Source organism: Cavia porcellus, unplaced genomic scaffold, assembly GCF_034190915.1.
Source record: "Cavia porcellus strain 051 isolate PalLab524CR breed Dunkin Hartley unplaced genomic scaffold, mCavPor4.1 scaffold_18, whole genome shotgun sequence".
Taxonomy (NCBI): Eukaryota; Metazoa; Chordata; class Mammalia; order Rodentia; family Caviidae; genus Cavia; species Cavia porcellus.
In genome coordinates this window covers 53,048,840-53,067,709 of record NW_026947501.1, presented here as the reverse complement: position 1 = coordinate 53,067,709, position 18,870 = coordinate 53,048,840, and the positions used below count along the sequence as shown (strand labels likewise).

General features: G+C 50.5%; 1 protein-coding gene across 1 annotated transcript in view; it reads right to left on the bottom strand.

The window, feature by feature from the left end:
• Positions 1–487: 487 nt before the first annotated feature.
• The window catches only part of Tmem131 (transmembrane protein 131), a 168,011-nt gene continuing 149,628 nt past the window's right edge, over positions 488–18,870 (bottom strand). The window contains exons 32-41 of the mRNA XM_003471684.5: positions 13,596–13,771; positions 11,079–11,206; positions 7,166–7,290; positions 6,837–6,986; positions 4,249–4,414; positions 3,945–4,066; positions 3,755–3,851; positions 3,362–3,459; positions 2,574–2,734; positions 488–1,500 (exon numbers count right to left, since the gene is read on the bottom strand). Coding sequence (XP_003471732.1) covers positions 1,216–1,500; positions 2,574–2,734; positions 3,362–3,459; positions 3,755–3,851; positions 3,945–4,066; positions 4,249–4,414; positions 6,837–6,986; positions 7,166–7,290; positions 11,079–11,206; positions 13,596–13,771 — 1,508 coding nt within the window. The 3' untranslated portion in view covers positions 488–1,215. The remainder of the gene's footprint in view (positions 1,501–2,573; positions 2,735–3,361; positions 3,460–3,754; positions 3,852–3,944; positions 4,067–4,248; positions 4,415–6,836; positions 6,987–7,165; positions 7,291–11,078; positions 11,207–13,595; positions 13,772–18,870) is intronic.

Genomic DNA, 18,870 nt, shown 5'->3' with positions numbered 1-18,870 from the left:
CTGGTAAAGGAAAGCTCGTCCTGGAATGTGCATCCTTTCCTGCATGTGGGGACTGTGGCCATGCAGACCTACCTCAGCGCTTCTGGTCCTTCCTACCAACCTGTCAGCGCCTGATACTGAGATGGAGATGACCAGCCGGTCCCGGGTACTAGCTAGGGCCTGATGCAGAGGAAGCCTGTAGGCACCAGGCTCATCCAGGGCTGGCTTTTCCTGTACCGTCACTCAAGACATCATGGTTTTTAGAAGAAACCACAGGTGACTGTTCTGGATGACAGCAGAAGAAAAGCAAGCCCTGGACGAGCCCAAAAAGGCTCCTGGGTAATTTTCTATCCAGGGCCCTCATCACCAGACCACCAGGGCTCTGGCTGTGGTGCCTTCACCTGTCAACACCAGAGCAGGACAACAACGCACCCGCTCACCATGCTGTGAGATGATCCAGGTAAATGCACCTTTGTGTGTAAAAAAGCAAAACAAAACAATTCAAGGCTTTTGAAAAAAGCATCATTTATTTCAAAGTACAACACAAAGTTGTATTTTTAAGAAATACACATTCAATCTTGTATCTCAAGACTTGGCTATGTGCATTTCAGTTTATCTTTAAAATAAATTCAGGTATACAAATGTTACATACCTCAAGTACAAACAGCACAGAAAATGCGTATGGTCTCAACCGAATGTTTTTACATTCATCCACTGCTCTTTAGTTGACTTACATTTCTGTAATCTGCTTTAAACCAAGACAGCCTTACTTTAAAAAAATACTCTGTATTTTCAGCACAAAGTCTTCATACATTTTTAAAATTAGATCTTGGCGCATAATATTGTGAAATTATTAAAAACCAAACTTGGTAATTTAGTAAAATTGCCAACATGCCAGGACTTCTGAATCAACTCAAATTACTCCCTCAGCAGCAAGGTCAAACCTGCGTTCAGACAGGGAGAGAAGCGTGGAGAGGACGGGACACAGGTGGGACGGTTACGGGGCTCACGTGTACAGGTCTTAGTAGGGTTTGTGGCTGAGTCCAAACTTTTTTCTAAAAGCACAACAGCAAATCTCGTATTATCATAATTGCAAGAGAGGTCTGAAGGAAGCAGCAGTGCAGGTGCAAGCCTGCCCTGCTTGGGTGTCTGGCAAGGAGGGGAAGGTGGGCGGGAGCGGCAGCAGGGAGGGCCTGAGGACGTCTGGGAACCGGCCTATCCATACTGTGCCTAGTTTCAATTCTCGTGAGGGAAGTGTGAGTTGGACCAAGGGTCAGAGCTTCTCCTTCCGATTGTGGGGCTCCATATCCGCCAGGGGTTGTAGGTCTGTCCCAGGTCGTCAGCTGGACTGGAGGTGGACGTGGCGTGTGCAGCAGGGGCGTTTTCCGGGCCCATGAGGCTGATGCCCGACAGCGTGTTTGCCGGAGTGGTGAAGGGCAGGGTGCTGTTGAGGTTGCTGGACCAGATTGAGTTGCTGAATGGAGTAGTGGACCACAGGCCGCTGGTGTTGCCAAGAATTGACTGCGACAAAACAGAGGACACAAGGGTGAGGTGGGCAGGTGGAGGGCGTGGGGAGGGGGTTCTGCGCAGATGAGGCCAGGCTCCAAGTTTCTCTCACTTCCTCTGGAACACGGCCTGCCTATGTAGCTGGTCAGGGCTGTGGCGAATGGCCCTGGACCCTGAGGGACCAAACCGGGCTAGGCCACCGATGTGTATACCCTTGGAACACAGTCACTTTCTACAGGTGTGACGATGGCGCCAAAAAGGCGACCTCAAGGCCTCAACATGACAACCAGCCCTACTGTTCGCTGACCACAGTTCATAAATGGCTGAGTTGCTTTCGAAATTGAAGCCAGAACGATTACAAGTGAAAGCCAACTTTGGAATCTCTGAAAGTGAAATCTGTGACACTAAAATACCCTGGTAAACTTTACATGTCTAATTTAGTTTCCTAAGAACAAGGAAGTAATTGCAGAGGGATTTTTCTGTTGTAATTCTGGGAAAGCTGAAATCATTATTTCTTGGGTAGGAAGACCTTTCTGGAGCATGATCTTTCCAGAAAAATTTAGCCGAGAAGCAAACAAATGTTTACTACAAAGCTCAAGCTAGGAGACAGGTGCTCCTGAGAAACAAATGCAGTAGCATCTCGGTTCATGAATGCTTTTGTTTCTGTCAGTGAACACTGGTTTGCAAACAGAAGTGTCTGGCAAAGTTTTGTTTTTGTTTGCAAACCCTGCATCAGACGACAAACATGACCATGGCTATGTTTTCTGCACAAACACAAATGTGGTCATTTTCCCAGATCTGTGGAATGAATTACATTTGTGAACTGAGGCTGACGCCCAGCCCTCATCTGCACCGAACCTGTGCTCTGGCTCCGGGCCAGCGAGATGACAATGACTCTGGGCTGTGGTGGGGCAAAGCTGGAGCAGCCCCACACTGGGTCACTGTACTCCCGAGGCTCTGGAGGGCAGGGACAGACTAGCTGGCAGGATGTGAATCCAGCAGTGAGGACTGCCCAGCGTCCTGTCAGCGCCGTCCACATGACAGTAACGACTGGGCCGACAAGTGTGGAGTGAGGCCCCAGTACTCACGGTGGCCGTGTGGGTCGGGGAGCTGGAACTGGCTGGCCAGGAAGGGCTTGAATCTATGGCTGGTGAGTCCCAAAGGTATGAAGGGCCACTGTTAAACTCATTCCAGCTCCTCTGCGAGGCTTGATTGCAGGATCGAGACAACCCAAGTTTGCTGAAAACTTCTGAAAATAAGGACACAACCGCCAAGTTCCATTGTGAGCCCTGGGCAGAGGGGACCCTCGGTGGCACCAGCCCATTCAGCTCACTTGGAGCCATGCCCATGCCTCCTGGGCAGCCCTAGGAACTCGAGTCTAAGGCACGGTCTCCTTCTCAGATGATACCAAGGCGAATGCCTCCCATACCGGCTTTCCAGCTCCTGCAAGGCTCATTTGGTTGCTTCTAATTCTAGCTGGCAAGAAATAGGAGGTGGCACCCTGGATCCTGGGAGCTCACTTTAGAGTGGAGTCCATGAGCACTCTGACACAGACTACCTGTATGGGGGCACAAGCCAGCTGGCACCCTCATGCAGCAAGCCTATGGGCTCGCAGCATGGACGCAAGGGGATGGGCAGAAAAGGAGCCTTCCACAGTTGGGGGGCTCCCATACTATGCACCCCTCAGACAGGGAAGGGCTCTTAAAAACCCCTTGGGAGAGCAAGAGCAGAACCGACTTCTTGAAACCAGCACCGACACTGCTCCCTGAGCCCGATACACTGAGCTCTACCCGAGCCCCACACAGCTACAGGCCTCGCCCTTTCCTCTGTGTCCTTCCACAGGCTGACCAGGTACAGGCTGGTGCTGAACACTCACCACCAGTGAGGTTGAAGGAATTCCCGAAGGCAGAGAACGAATTGAGAGGGGTGAAGTCAGGGCTGCTGGGGTTGCTGATAGGGCTCCACGGACCCGAGCTAGATGTTCCAGGAAGAAAGGCAACACAGGAAGGGGTGAGTTGGGGTGGCCTACTGTGTGCAGCTCCGTGGGGGAGTCTGACAATAGCTCCAGGGACAGGTGCACTGGAGACGAAGGCGGGCGGCTCTGTCTGACTCCCCTACCGGGGGCTCTGGCAGTGAAGCCCAGCCATCCCCACCCTGCTCCCACCTAATGGCACCTGACAGCCACCTGCCCACAGCTGAAGGGCAGAGTGGACAGAGAGAGGTTCTGGCCCGACCCATGGAGGCGGTCTCGGCTGAAGGCCTTGCGTACCTGTCTGAGCCATCGCTGTCAACGGGAACGTGTGAGATACCAAGGCTGCTGGAGAAGTCTGATTTGTTTGAAGAGACTTTAGCAAAGCCATTCCCACCTGTAACAACAGACCCGGATGGGTCAACAATGGGTGGGGCCCAGCCGCTGAGCACCATGCCCAGAGGCTGCCCTGGGGAGCAGAGGCACTCACCGGGGCTCTTGTCGTACCCAGCCGTGACTGCGGCAAAGGTGGGGTTGCCGTTCTTGCCTGGCAGGGAGGCTGCTTTTGTCAGCTTGTGTTTGCTGCTGTTCAGCTGCTTTGCTTTTGGGTCACTGGAGGGAAGAAGCAGAAGTGAGTGATTCACGTTGGCAGTCTGGGCAGTGGTGGGGGCATGGGGCACCTGCAGGACAGACATCTCCTGGAAGATGCTCCATGGCCAGGGCTGTGGAAGCAGGGGCTTCCTGGGACAGGTTAGGCAAGAACAAGGCAGGGATCCGGAGGGCCCAGTGCCTACCTGCTGGAGGCGCTGTTGACAATGCTGCTGTAGCTGCCCCGGGACGTGAACGGGCACGGGGCAGCGGGGGGTGACGGAGAGGCAGGTGTCGGCGAGGTCTGGCGTTGTTTTAAGAAAATGTCTGCGTTGAGGGTTTGCAGAGAAAGTTTATACAGACTGTCAGTAGCTGGAAATTAGAAACAGAAGTGCTCATTAATGTGACGTTTTGGTTTGTAGCGCTCTCCGTCTGTTACTGCCGATGTTCTACAGCAATGCACAAACCAAGCAGTTCCACAAAGGACAAAGCCAATGAAAGCTTTTACGGGCTTATTTAAAAGTTTAAAGAGAAATAGGAATCCCTGTGGGTCAGCTTTCTGGGAATCCCACCACTGTAGGGCGATCTGGTGGCCTCCCCACTGAAGCTCAGTGTCTGGGTCGAGGAAAGGACAGGGCCTCCACCGGGATTCACACCTGTGGCAGCAGGCACAGCACCCAGGCTGACAGCCTTAGTCCTACAAGGACACAGCGGGGCCTGCTGTGCGCTGCTCTGCTCCAGTTTATAGGCTACGGGCTTCCAGGATATTCTGTACCCACTAAGGCTGCCTCCACATAGGTGTTTTCAAGATTTGAGGCAGAAAAGCTTTTTGATGTCATACCTGCAGTTAAGATGGAAATACGCCTACTTTTAAATAAAATTTTGCATGTCTACTGTGCACCTCTTGGTGGTGTACTTCGCCCTGAGATGTGATAGTCACCAGGGGACTTGGCTGCTACAGGGTCCCCAACTCCACTATGCCAAGAACAATGCAGCCCCCTGGAGCCCAGGAGGCCTCAAGTGTCCACCTAACCCCTTCCCTCTCCTATCCTGGCCTGCGGAACCGTAGCCTGCCCGGTGTGCCCATGAGCCCCGCACCCTATCGCAGGCCCTGTCAGGACCCACATGATGGCAGCAACAAGCATGTCTCCTTCCTCCGGAAGTCTGCTCTGCTCGTTTCCTGCCTCCGTGGTTGCCTTCTCCTTCGTTGCCCTTTCTAACTCAGCACTGGCCTCCAGGACCCTTACCCCAGCTGCTCTGCTGCCTGCACCCCAGCACCTATCCCACATGGTGCCACATGAGCCCTCTGCCATCTCTCTGTCCTCTCATGCTCTGCAGAGGCATCCACAGCTAATGCTTCACGCAGGAACCCAGATAGGGCATGGGGAGGTAAAGTTGCACAGTGTTCCCTACAATGAGGGAACTTTTTGCTCTAAATATTTTTTTTCCCGTGGCTTTCTGGCTCCCTTCCGTAACAGAAAATTCTCCCCTACTCCCCGCCAGCATACTTCAGTTTCTTAGTTGCCCAGGTGACAGTTCCTGTTCCAGTTCCGACTGCTCCTGTCTTTTAGAAACAGCTGGTCACTGTGATGCATGCTGCATAAACCAATCCCCAAGTGACAAGCCGTTCTGCCTCTGAACTTCCTGCTTGCTTGTCCCATATAAGCCCTAGACCACGAGAGACGTAAACAACTCTGCCTCCAAATTCTAGGTGTCGTTTCGGTGTTCTGCTTGCTATTGCACTCCTTTATGTATGTTTGTCATTTTAAATTAGGGAACCATTTGAAGAGAACTTCCTCAGTGTCCCACATGGTACAGTGCCCTGTACCAAGGGATGCCCCTTGAGACAGCAAGAGCTTATACACAGGTTATAGCGCCTGCCTCTGTGACCGCTGCTGCACCCTGCCAGGAGCACCCCAGGCAGCAGGACTGACTTACTTCCCTGAGGACATCCAAGAGCCAAGCCACCTGCACACGTGGACCATGCACACCTTTGGGAGCACAGCTCCCTGCACAGAAAGATCGGGACTAACTGGGGCTGCACAGTGCCATGGCAGGCAGGCAGCGCTAGGCCTGAACACAGAATGCACCTCTGTGGCACACGTGCACACAGGCAAAATGTCATAGCATCCGAGTGACCAGCTTTGGCCTCACACAGTCCACCCAATGCCCAGGCCCATGGTGCGTCTCCACCCCTTCATCTTCTGCCATCCCATCCCTTCCTTCCACTTCATTTCCCCTTGGTGTGAACAAGCTGATCTGCTCTCTGTGGCAGGAAGCACCCCGCTCATGGGCCCTTCCTTCTCGTGCTCTGCTGTCTTCTATTTCTGGCCTCTACAAGGCAAGCACTTCTGCCCGCCTTCAGGAGACCGTGCTCCCTCTCTTGATTTACCACAGGTAAATCTGAGAAGGCACTGAGCAAAATCATGAAGGCTTCAGACAGTTGCTTACGTAAAAGTGGGGGTAGGGAGCAAACCGATCTGGTAAGCAGCTCTGGGATACGTATGGAAGAACCAGTCTCGGGCAAAGGAAGGCTGACTAAGGTCTTGCAAAGTGAGCACTTCTGGATGACTAGCCGCTGTGCACCCAGGTAGTAGCATGCCAGCCCCGGGGATGGGGAGCTTCAGGGGAATCCCTGCCGATTCCTCTGGTATAAATGCTCTCATGGGACCAGGCTCAATCTACTTGGCCTTAAGCCCCTTGTGGACTGGTTCAAGTTGGCCACTGTGCTGGGTTCCTCTGAAAGCCACATGCTTGCCCGCCTGCCTCAGGGCTCCTGAAGAGCCATACTTACAGCTGCCAGGCTTATGAACCGGCACGGCATCCCACTCTGGAGGAGGAGAGTCCTTTTCACCCTCGGAGCTGCTGGTATTACCCAGTTCTTGACTATTTGGGAGGAATTTTGCTAGGGCAGGTGGTCTGTTGTCCACTAATTTATTTGTACCTGCACAAAACCCAGAAAAGAGTGTAGTTAATAGGGGACATTTCTCTTTTGGGTCTGTCTTGCTGAGGCTGTCAACAAGGACAAGAACACTGCTTCTGCCTCATGATGTGGCTCATGGCTTGCAGCAATTAGAAATATGGTGAACTGGGAAAATACCCAAATGACCAAAGTGGCATTACCTTTTGTTTTCTGGGAACTTCGTGATTTGGATCCACTTGTCAATGCGGTTGGAAGAGGAATCTTGGTCGGCAGATTTCTCCGTTGTTTACTTTCCAGTGGGGGAGTATATGCTATTTCTAAGGAACTGAAACACAAGGATGGAAGGTACGGGTGGGCCCCACTGTGCTGGCAGACGGCAGAAGAGACTAACACTACGATCCCTGTTCAGTGCCCCTGCATGGGTAATGCGGCTCTGGGGGCACAGCCCACCTGCACCTCCAGCCCAAGACCACTGCCTTCTGTGCAAGCTGGACCTGCGGGGGGATGCTGGCACCATGGCTTTAGCCCTTCTGTTGCAGCACTGATAGGGTGGGTGAGAGGTGGGGTATGCTGTCAGCAGAGTGTCCCCTGAACTTGGGGTTCTGCGGGTCTCAGATTTAGCACCTCACAGGCTCTGCTATCCAGCCACAGAGCACCTGCCTAGCAAGAGCATGTTCCTGAGTGATTCCCAGTACAAAACTAAACCAACCCTGGGCGTATTTCCCCTGGAAGCCAGGGAGCTGGGCCCAAGCAGAAACCCTGAGTACCCAGGGCAGCATGTCTAGGCCAGGGTGTGTGGGGAACCCCAGGCAGCCACTGTCAATGCTCTATGGGTTCGCTGAAGGTACTTGCTTTCTAAAGAACTCTGAGGCAAGCTTTCAGTAATAAATAAATAGGATAATTAATTGAATTGCCTGTCAGCCAAGGCAAAGACAGCCTGATGGGCCATTTTCAGTCTCCACACCTGTGAGAACCTGAGATCTGCTGGCAGTCTGGCAGCCCAGCAGCCTAGCATGGGGGGCACGGGGACTTGATGGGCTATAGGTCTGCAGGGGTGACACCGAGGGAAGCACAGCACACAAGAGAGTGTTCTTTAGAAAGCCGCCTCTGTGCCACCCACCTGCAGGAGGGCAGGGTGCACGTCCTTTGAGGAGGCTCTGGTAAAGCTGAGACATGGTGGTGGGAAACTGGGGCCGCTACAGGGAGTCAGCCCACGAGTCACCAGTGATGGCCCAGAGTCTGATGAGCCCTCCGACCACAAAGTCTGTGCGGATGGCTGCGCAGGCTCCACCTCTGAGTGTGCCTGCGCTCCCGGTCCTCGGCACAGCCAGATGGTCCTCCTTCATCACCAGCCCTGCAGTGCAGCCAGTGTCAGGGACACTCACTGCACTTGTGCATAGCATCTCACCAAGCTCTGGGGTTCCAACATCAGTGCCCTGCCCCTCTTCTTCAGGTCAGGAAAGTGAGGTCGCTAAGTGGATAAACACATTCCAAAGTTGACTATTTATAAACACTTTATGAGGTGGTAGGGTCAGAAGTAATTTTCTCTGCGTTCTGTTTCCTTTATATTTTATGAATTTTCCTTAGTAGGTATTATATGTGCAATTAATCAGTAAAAGAGCTAACAGAAAACCAGAGGGTCTCTCAGAAGAACTCTAGGTAGGATGATAACCTGAAGTGAAAAACCCACTCTTCACAGGTGAGGCTGCTAATGCTACAGTATTAGAAAATCACCTGTCCCTCTTCCATTTCTGACAGAGTTATTTAAAAACTGTTTTCTCAAAAACACAACAACCCCACAGGCTCGATCTATGACACAGACACACCCAGGCCTGGTGGGAGACGGTGTGAGTGGTGGTTATTTTTAGGCCAGTGGGCAGAGGAATACAAAGCTCAGTTCTGTGCCAATACAAAGTTAATTGGCTTCTCAGAAAAAAGGTGCCAGACTATTTTATTTTTGTGGATTCATATGTTCCTAAATTAAGCCAGATTGATCTCTAGCAAAAACCTTTTTTAAGGCCTCAAAATAAAGTGGATGAGAGCCAACTTACTTGAAGTGACTCTTTCTAAAAGGGGAAGCGGGGGTGGCCCCACCAGGCTTCACCTCTGCTCAGGCCTCACCTCTGCTCAGGCCTCTGTGCAGAGAGGACAGAACTGAGGGGACTGCTCCTGCCTGGTGGGCCGGGCCAGTGGGTGGGCAGTGCTGGCCGTGGGCGGCCCTTAGCCTTACACTGAACATGCTGTGCTCACCTCTGCTCACTGGAGCTTGTTACAGTTACTTAAACGTGCAGAGCCCTGATGAACTAACAGGAGAACTCAGGATCACTGGGTAGGTGGTGTGCTGACTTGGGATGGGACCATCCTGAGGTGGGGTTCTTCTCTGTGCCCCTGCACAGTCTTTCGGAGGCCACAGGCTCGTTTGCACAGTGCCTGCCCTGCAGCCTGTGCTCTACCTTCTCAGGCAGCTGACTGTTCCACTGCCTGATGTCCACTCTTGGGAGTGTGGGAGGGAGCAGAGGGTGAGTAGAACCCCTGGCTCATCACAGCCTCCAAAGTTCTCAGAAGGAAGTGGTTATGACACCGCACTGAGGCCTGGCTATGGTAACTTTAAAACTGTGCACCTGTTTCCTTCAGGCATGCAAGGTCATAGTAATAGGTTTCTCTCTCGCTGAGGTGAGGGTGAGCCGTGGCCCAGCTGACCAACAACACCAGCACCTGTCACAGCTTGGGACACACAGGGCTAGCAAACTGCAGGTGTGGTGCCAGTTATCCATGGGACAGTATTTCTGAGGTAATTCTCAGGAGCAACAGCTCTTAAATTTACGATCCCCGAGGACTGTGGGATTACCTGTACTTGTATGTTTCCTATATGAAGGCCAGGCTTTCTCATAATCCGGATGCATCTGCCTCATTTCGTGCAAGACCTCTACCTAGGCAGGCACCACAGCCTGAGAAAGAGTAGGGAGGGCCTCAAGCCCAGAGCAGTGCCCATCTGGTCCTGGGATGCCATGATGTTAGCACTCTTGATGTTAGCTGGGTCCCTCAGGGTGGATGCCGGGGTGCCAGTCTCCTCTCCGAAGGGGCCGTGCCCTCCCTCTCTGTCCTCACACGGTGCATCTCCATTCTTTCTAACCAGGCCACAGGGTTCTCAACAAAATGTGTCCCGGTCCCTCAAACCAACCCATTCCCACAAAAGACTCAATTTTTAAAAGAAATTAGTAATCAGTGCCATGTCATTTCACAAGCTCAGGTGACACCTTATTGTGGTCATCCCTAACAAACCAGGTGAGTCATGTTTTTGTGAAGTCAAGCTGTATTCCTGGAATCAGTCAGAATATCTAAAGGAATTTCCACAAATTAGGCCCAGACTAACAATGACAAAAGGCTACAACTTCCTGTTTTCTTTACTTTTTTTTTTACAACTACCTTTTTTATTTATAACCAATGCTTTGACTTCCTGCATCACTTCCTGCTATCTCTGTCCAAAAGAAGGCCACGTTGTTGGACATTTTTATGACAAACTACGAAGTAGGTTGTTAATGATGCCAATGCTAAACTGTACTCATCAGGGGTGCAGACACTGACCCAGGGTCTGATGAGAACACGGAGGCACCTTAGGTCCGTGCATCCATTCACCTGGAGAGAGCTGCCCGCTGCAAGGTCTCCCTGTGCAGCCTGTGCCATGGACGGAAGACAGTGAGTTCACAGATGACCCCTGTGATGCGGACGCCTGCTTGGCAGTTTCTACTTAAGGACAAACTCTCCCAAGTGTTGCGGCGCACAATTCTAAGGTATGCCTCCACAGACGCAGAGCTCTCTGTGACAAAAGTCATGCTCAACCTGCTGACTACTGACATCGCCCTGGTGCACCCCGGGAATGAGTGGCAAACCTAAATTTTTGCCACATGGTGCTAGCTTTGCCTCTACATGTCTGGCTGCCCTTCATCCACAGCGGTGGACATCAGATGTAAGAAAAAACCCAAGAGAAACACGAAGCAGAACCCAGCTTTTGCTACGGAACCCCCAAAACCCAACCAACCAAAATAAAACCTGACTTTCCTTTGTGTTCCTCCTTTGTGTACCTTTTTTCTCGCACTTATTTATTTTTCTCACCTGGGTTTCACATCTGTTGGGATTTCTTTCTTAACATGTAGAAGTTTTTTGCTCTTTTGCTTCACTTGAGACATTTCACTTTCATGTTTTTCAGGAATGGCTTGTTTTCCCTTTTGCTTTTCTGTGTCCTGTAAAAAAAAAAGTACACTTCACTGCTTGAGAAGGATTAGTAGAAGTGACTGAAATGAGTCCCATTTGAAGATAAGGACACAAAATCTACAACGTAAGAGAGCTGCATGTCTCATTCCCTCACATAAACTGATCTCTACTGCAGTTCTGGCAGGTTTTCTGACATCTTAAGTACCCCATAATCGTGTTGTGGAGACTCTGAATTATAAAGGTCACTGTAATTCATATTCTGTCCTGACAGTGATGGAGGTGACAGGGTCAGCAGTACTTGGTACCTTCTTAGTTTTAAGTATTTGGGAGTAAAACTTTAGTCTCCATTGGTAAGAAAAGTTCAGCCCAGGCTATGCTGTGATGTGAAACGCACCTGGCACAGGCACTGGCCTACCCCTGAGCACACACTCCAGGAAGGAAGGTGGCCTTCTGCACTCACACCTGCTCCCCTGAGCCTGGCCACAGCTGTGGCTGGTTCAACGCCAGCAGTCAACGGTATAATATCTGGTATCCACTCTCTCATTTGGCATTCGATGGCAGGCAGTGGGGTTATCAGGGGCCCCATCCCCTCCCGAAGGCCTGTGAAGGACACAACGGAGGATGGGGGGGCCTGTGGTGTGGAATCCCTCCCTCATGGAGAGGCTGCCGTGCCAGCTGGGATGGGGACACATCTGAAAGCTGTGATGTCAGCTGGCCCGTTAGGTGCTGTTTCTGGTCCTGCACTGTATAGTTTGGAGTCACGTGACGCTGCTGTGATAAGACAGCCCTCCTGTGCACGGTGGGCCCCTCAACTATCACTGAGCTGCCAGGGAGCTGCATGTAGAGGGTGCTGGGCACTAGAACAACTTGGCTCTTTGCCACAGCTACCCAGAAACACAGCTAGTCCATGGGTCAGGCAGGGGAAGGCTGTATTTGGCAAAGGAGGGTGTCACTTAAGCAGCTTGGACCTGATGTCAAGAGTGGAGAACCAGAGGGAGGGCTGGGATTACCCTGGCTCACTTGTCCTTGCAGACTACTGAATTAATTACTCAAGAAGCATTTCCTGAACCCAAGACATGCCAGATGGTCTGCAGACCAAGAGCTCTGTGAGGACAAGGACACAGCTGTTTTGACCAGTGCTATTGCCAAACTGTTATCTGGCATGAGGCCTGGCACTTAGGTGACTGACACACATTCACTGAGTGGGTGGATCAGGCCTGGAGAAGACAAGGGTGATTCAGCTGGAAGGACAACGTAGCACCTGCACCTGAGAGCAGTCACAGAGGAAAAGTGCCAAGTCCGATGAGAGGCTGCTGGGAGGGGACAGGCTCCTGGGGAGCACAGGCTCCGAGCCCATCTGCACAGAACCAGGCTGCATGGAAGGGGACAGGCTGGGGGAAGAACAGTGCGGGAAGTGCACAGATTGCCAGCGGCGCTCTCAGTCAGAGCAGTACACTCGGTCAGAGAAGTACACTCGGAGTGGTGAAAAGCGCAGTGCCAAGGGTTTCCCAAACTCTGCACACACAGTGGGGACAGGGACGCCCTGCAGGGTTAGCATTGGTAGCTGTGCTGCTCCCAAATCATTTCTTAAGATGAACACAAATACATGACTCTAGCACTAGTTAGGAAATCTGCTAAGGGAGACGCCATACCACGCCACCTTCGAGGGCTCACAAACAGGACAGTGGCCAAAGTGGGCAATGAGTCACATGATTTTAGGCTAAGGATTAATTCAGCTAGCTGACACTGGTGAGTGTGTTTAAGCATGTTCCTTAGATCTCCAGGCTGAAACTGACAAAGGTTTGGGTAAACAATATTGCAGGTTATACTAAGGGACTCTAATTACCCAGAAATAAAGTAAAAGTAGACCACCCTCGTTCTTTTGCACATGGCTTAGAACTCCTACTGGCAGAGTCACTGATGACTATGGCTTTCCTCTGTGGATCTTGATGGTTGCTGTGCCTGGCACTCTGTGCTGTTATTCCTGAGCTAGCGATGCTCTGGGGACTCCCAGGGATGATTGAGGCAGCCAGTGTCCTTGGTGTCCTGGCTGGGTACCAGTTCAGGATGACCTTCTCTGGCCAGTCACTGTTCCACCTATCTGAAGAGTGAGCAGCCACCAAAGCCCTGCTCCCAGCAAGATGACACAGTGAAACCAGAAACACATCTCCTGGTGTGCAGCGGTTACTACCGCAGGCCACCCTGCCTCTCAGGCAGTATTTCTGTTTGTTTTTCTTAGTTCATGTGCTTCTAAATGCTCTTTCCTGGTGGAAATGAAGCCCTGGTCCCCAAAGCCAGGATGTAACCTGCAGGCCCACCCATGCACACTAAAGCTCATCCTTAGAGAACCACGAGTGCTACCCTAAACCCAGGACTTCTGAGGCAGACAGCTCCCCGTATCCCGGTGACCCTGTGTACCTCCTTGAGGAGTGGCTCTGTGTCAGGGTTCGAGGTCTCTGTGGTGGTGGAGGAGCTGTCATCATCAGCCAAAGAATCTTTCAGCTCATCTTCCTGGGGCTTCCCCTTTCCCTTCTTCTCCTTTTCCTCCTGCTTCTTAGGCAGTTTAACCTTGCGCTGAAGAGGTTTTCCTTTCCCTGGGAATGCAAAGCAAAGCAAAATGACTTGATTTGTAAACAGCTCAGAAAACAAAGCTGTTACAATTTTTTTGAAAGAGGCTGGACTCTTCTCCTTAACATAGGTTTTGTTATTTCATGTTTTCTTGATTTCACGCTTTCCAGGCAGGCTTGACTTTGTGATCAGATTACCGAGTATGGTTTTTGTTCAACAGAATGCGCCTGGCATAGGTGTGCATGTGAATGAATTTGGACAAATGCAAGAGATCTGGCAAGTCTAAGGGTATTCCTGGGGTGGCAGGACTTTGGAAAACTGCAGAAGTGAAAACCAGAGAGCCTTTGAAACAGGCTGAGACAGAAGCTCGGTGGTGACACTGAGATGAACTGCTGGTATGTGGTCACTTGGGGCAGTGGAGCCATGGTGGCTGGTTCTAATCCTGGTTTTACCAGGTAGCTATGTGACCCTGGCCCCTTCTTTGTGTGGTGGGAGATAAGACTGGACAGGTCTGTAGCGAGGGATTACAAGGAGCTACAGGATGGCAGCTGGCACAGGAATACTACAGTGGAGCTGGGGAAAAAGTAGTATTTTAAGAGACCCACATACATTAAGACAGATGAGAACCAAGCCACAACACACTTTCCAGGCAGTGTGCTGTGTGCTGTGAGGACAGTGATGCAAAGGGCTGACCTTCTGCGGGGACAGACAGGCAGGGAAATCCCTGGATCTCAGCCCCAGCAGTCGGAGCTGCAAAACCAGCTGGCAGGCAGGTGACAGCTGCAGACATTGCCAAGCCCCGTGTGAGCCCATCTGGCACCTGACACCATTGCTAGACACATCCTTTGTAAATGGGGACTATATACAACTCTACTTCATTTTTACCAGTACCACTACTAACAGGTTCCAGGGACTTACATACCATGGCATCTAGAGACTGGGCTGGCAAACTGGCCCAATGGCCACATCTGGCCTTGGCCTGTTTATATGGGCCATGAGCTGAGAATGATTATTATGGTTTTAAGTGGTTGAAAAAGAATACAGAGAACAGAGGCAGTCTGCGGCCCAAAAGCCTCCAACACTTTATTACCTGTGCCTCTATTGAGAAAGTATGCTGCATCTGATCTAGAAGAGGAGTAAGTACAGTTGTGGCTCATTCCAGGAAGGTCGGTTTACCATTTACTTCACACTGATTCTCATAAGTGCAAACCTCAAAACTGTAACTGGGACATTAATCTAAAAAATGAGAGGCCCTGGTCTCGGTACACACTGACTTCCATGCTGGCTTAAATGTCACACCCCTGACACCCTCTGAGGGCCAGGACACAAGGAAAGGGGTGCGTCCTGCTTGGCCAGCAACATCAACATGGCTCAGTTTCTGGGAGATCAATGGATCATGAGCAGGGACCTCTAGTTTTCCATGTGACCAACATCAATGCCCTGGTATACTTCTCACCTGCGGGTATCCAATTTTATCATGCTTGGACTCCCCGGTGAGACAGATGTGTAGATGACCTATGTTTATGATAACCTTAAATCTTCATATAAATAGGAAAGGCTAGGAATAACTTTAAAAAATAGAACTCAATTTTTAAAGTCATGGTCAGCTAAAAGAAAAAAAATACTTAAACCAACAATTAAATTAAAAATTTGAGTTTAAAACAAGGTCATGTGATGAAATAGTTTCTATGTTTTACCTCTAAATGCTTACTTTTTATTAACTTCTTTTTTGTTTTGGTACCTGGGATCAAACTCATGACCTTGCATTTCCCAGGCAAGTGCTTGTGCTGCTAAGCTAAATCCCTGGCTAACTTACTACAGTGCACATGGGCTTCTGTCCCCAGAGCCTTAATGAAAGTGCTCTTGTAAAGGTTAAGACTTTTAAAGCCAACCACCTCTCCCACTCACCATCTCCTTTCAAACTCCTCTTCTGCTGGACTTTGAGGAAGGAACCCCTCTCCCCAGTCTTGCTGGCCCTCCCACGATCACTGCTGGTTACTTCTATCTTCCGACAACTTTCTGTGGACTTCATCGAGCTATCTGCCCCTTTACCTTCCTATTTTCCCTGGAGAGCTCACTTTAAGTGATTAAGATTTAAAATGTCTAAAACTGAGGTGAATATACTAAAAACATCTTCCAGCTTCTCAGTCTGTCATAGTGGTTCCTAACTGAGTACACATCAAAATAACCTAGGGAGCATTCACAGAGTACTGCAAGCTGGCTCCACCCCAAAGGGTTCAGATGGAACAGCTCCAGAGGGAGCCCAGGGTCCTTCACACCCAGAGTGAGAGTCACTGGTCTGTGGTCTCTGCACCACCCTATCGTCCAGACCAGTGGCTTCTTCAGTGGCAGGAAATGATTGCTGCCACTGCTTCAATTCTGAGCTCAGATGCTGGTGAAGGGGAAAGGGTGTGTTTTCCCAAGAAAAGGGACCGACAGACTAATTAGAGTGACACTGGTGACACATCTACCTGCAGCAAGTCACTGTCCCAAGGTGGGTTCTGCCTTTCCTTGACTTGGTAGGGTGAGGTGGTAAGCTGATTCTCAATGGTACTTGTTCCCTAGACTCTAGTTTCCAGCAGAAAGATGAGGTTTTGGGAGAGGAGAGATCCTAAAGCTGTTTGTTAGGTTAGTGGTTCTCAAACTGTTTTTCCAGACCCGCCGAATCAGCACCACCTGAGAACTTGTTGGAAATTCAAATTGATATGTCCTCCTTCCAGGTCTAAGGAACCAGAAACTCTGGAGGTGGGCACAAGCCCTCCAGTGATGATATGGGGCTGCAACTACTCAGAGCCCCTAAGTGCTACTTGGCTCCTCAGAGCACAGGCCCAGATGAGGTAATGTGCAGAACCGCATTCCCTGCTCCGCAGGGCCGCAAAAGGGGCCATGCCCTGGCTGTGTCTCGAGGAGCGGCACATGTTGGCTCATCTGGAAGAAATCATCTACACACGCAAGGTCACTAAGCAATCAGTGAGCCCAGTGGGGTCTACCTCAGCTCTCCAGTTCTTTCTGACCTCGCCCTGTGGCTCCTCCTTTGGCTCCAGCTTGTCGTCTGGGCCTGGCCACTGCAGCAGCCCAGGCTTCCTGCTCCTCTCCACCTCCTTCTATGTGGTTGGCAGCGATGCCTTCCTTTAAGACAGCTTGAAGCGCACAGCTTCCCTGTCCTTTTCTGCAGGATGAGATTCAAGTTCCCCCAGTCTGGACTCCTACATCTGGCGAGGCCTGCTGCTCTCTTGTGCCTAACGCCTACTTCTGACTCTGACACAGACTCGGCTTCCTGAGCCCAGACTTCTCTTTATGCTGCCATGCTGTTGGCAGGGCGCGGGACTCAGAGAGACCCATTTTCTCTATGTCTTAGCCAAGCCTTATCACTGGTGAAAATGTACATTTTTTTAAATTAAAAATTACAAATTAATTATGAATGCTTTAGAATTATGGAGTATAGGGTGCTTTGTTTCACTCTGGGTGTTACTGGGGCTGAACTGTGCTCATTCACCCTCAGCCTTTTATTAAAAAAAAAGTTTTTAAGGCAAGGTCATGTTAAGTTGCTCAAGATGGTCTTGAACTTGTAATCCTCTTGCCTCAGCCTCCAGGGTACTGGGATTATAGGCCAAAGTGACATTTTGACATGTGTTTACACTGTAGCCTTTGGTCCTTCTGACAGTAGCCACTCAAACTGGTGTGAAGGGACACAGAAGCGGACAGCAGAACAGTGGGGACCAGAGGCTGGGAGGCGGAGGAGAAGCAGGAGACGTTAGAAGAGTGTCCAGGAGGAGCACGTTTGGGATCTACTGGACAGCCAATGAACCACAGTTAACTGTATTAAAGATTTCAAAGTTGCTAAAAGATCTTAAAAGGCTTTCCACAGAACATGCTAAATACACAGGGTGATGGATTATTAACTGGCTTGATTTAATCACTCCATAAAACAACCATTTATCAAAACACCACATTGTACCCCATAAACAAACACGATTACCTGTCAACTGAAGAAAGGACTGGCAGGGAGAGAGTCCTTTGAAGACAGACGACCTGAGCACACAGAGGAGGAGACGGCCGTCTCCAGCCTTTAGGCAACTGTGGCTTAGCTGTGTGTAAGCACCATGACGGAACCCAGTCAAGTTCACTTGGCGGGGAAACAGGCAGAGACACTTGGTGTGACCGAGGAAGAACTATGCCGATGGGACTCTGGTGACCGAGGAGGGCCCCTGGCAGCACAGCCAGGGGAACCAGGCTCACACCACCAGCTGACAAACAGTCCTCAGGCTGGTCACCACCTGCTTACTCTTACCACTTCCAAGGAGATTCTTACTGGGGACACTGGCTTTTTTCTGTGGCTACCTAACCCTGGACATGAGTTCTTTTGCTACCTTTCCCTGGAGATTCCCTTCTGGGATCTCAGCACTCACGCCTCCCCACCACCGGCTCTGCCCATGAACCCCCTAAGCATCTCAGGGGCAGACCAGACCTTCACGATCACTGCCCTCAGCAAGCCCTTAGCAGCACCTGCAGGGTTGCAAAATCAGTTCTAGCAAATGCACCATGAGTGTGACCTGAGACCGCAGTCCAAATGCTTACCTAAGCTCAGTCCTCCCTAAATAATGCATCCCATCAGAAAGCAGATCACAATAGCTTTTAATGGAGGACTTCTCTAGAATTGGTGGGCAGGACCAATGAGTATGGTTCTTGTGAAAACTACTAATCTGTGGCTTTGTTATACAAATTTCTACTAATGACTTTTAAATCCTATTTTGCCTTTATACTTATGGGAGCCTGATGTTCCCCCTAATCCAGAAACATAAATCTCATTGAAGATTTGGAGACTTACCATTTTGGGAAGATAAGGTAGATATACTTTCCCATATTCTTTCTGGTAAGCAACTAAAAACCCTGGACAGTTTAGGAAAAAAATAACCAAGAGATGATTCTGATAGGAGGAGAGATGGTGACAGACTGCAGAGTGATGCATAATCACTGGTTTTCCTTTTGCCACACTTATCTACCCACAAACACCAATAGCACGGATGACCCTAACAAAAAGCCAGCTCTCTCCAGCCAAAGGGGCAGGGAAGGGGCATGCTGCAAGACAAACAGTTCTACTCTGGCCCAGTTGGAAGATACCTCC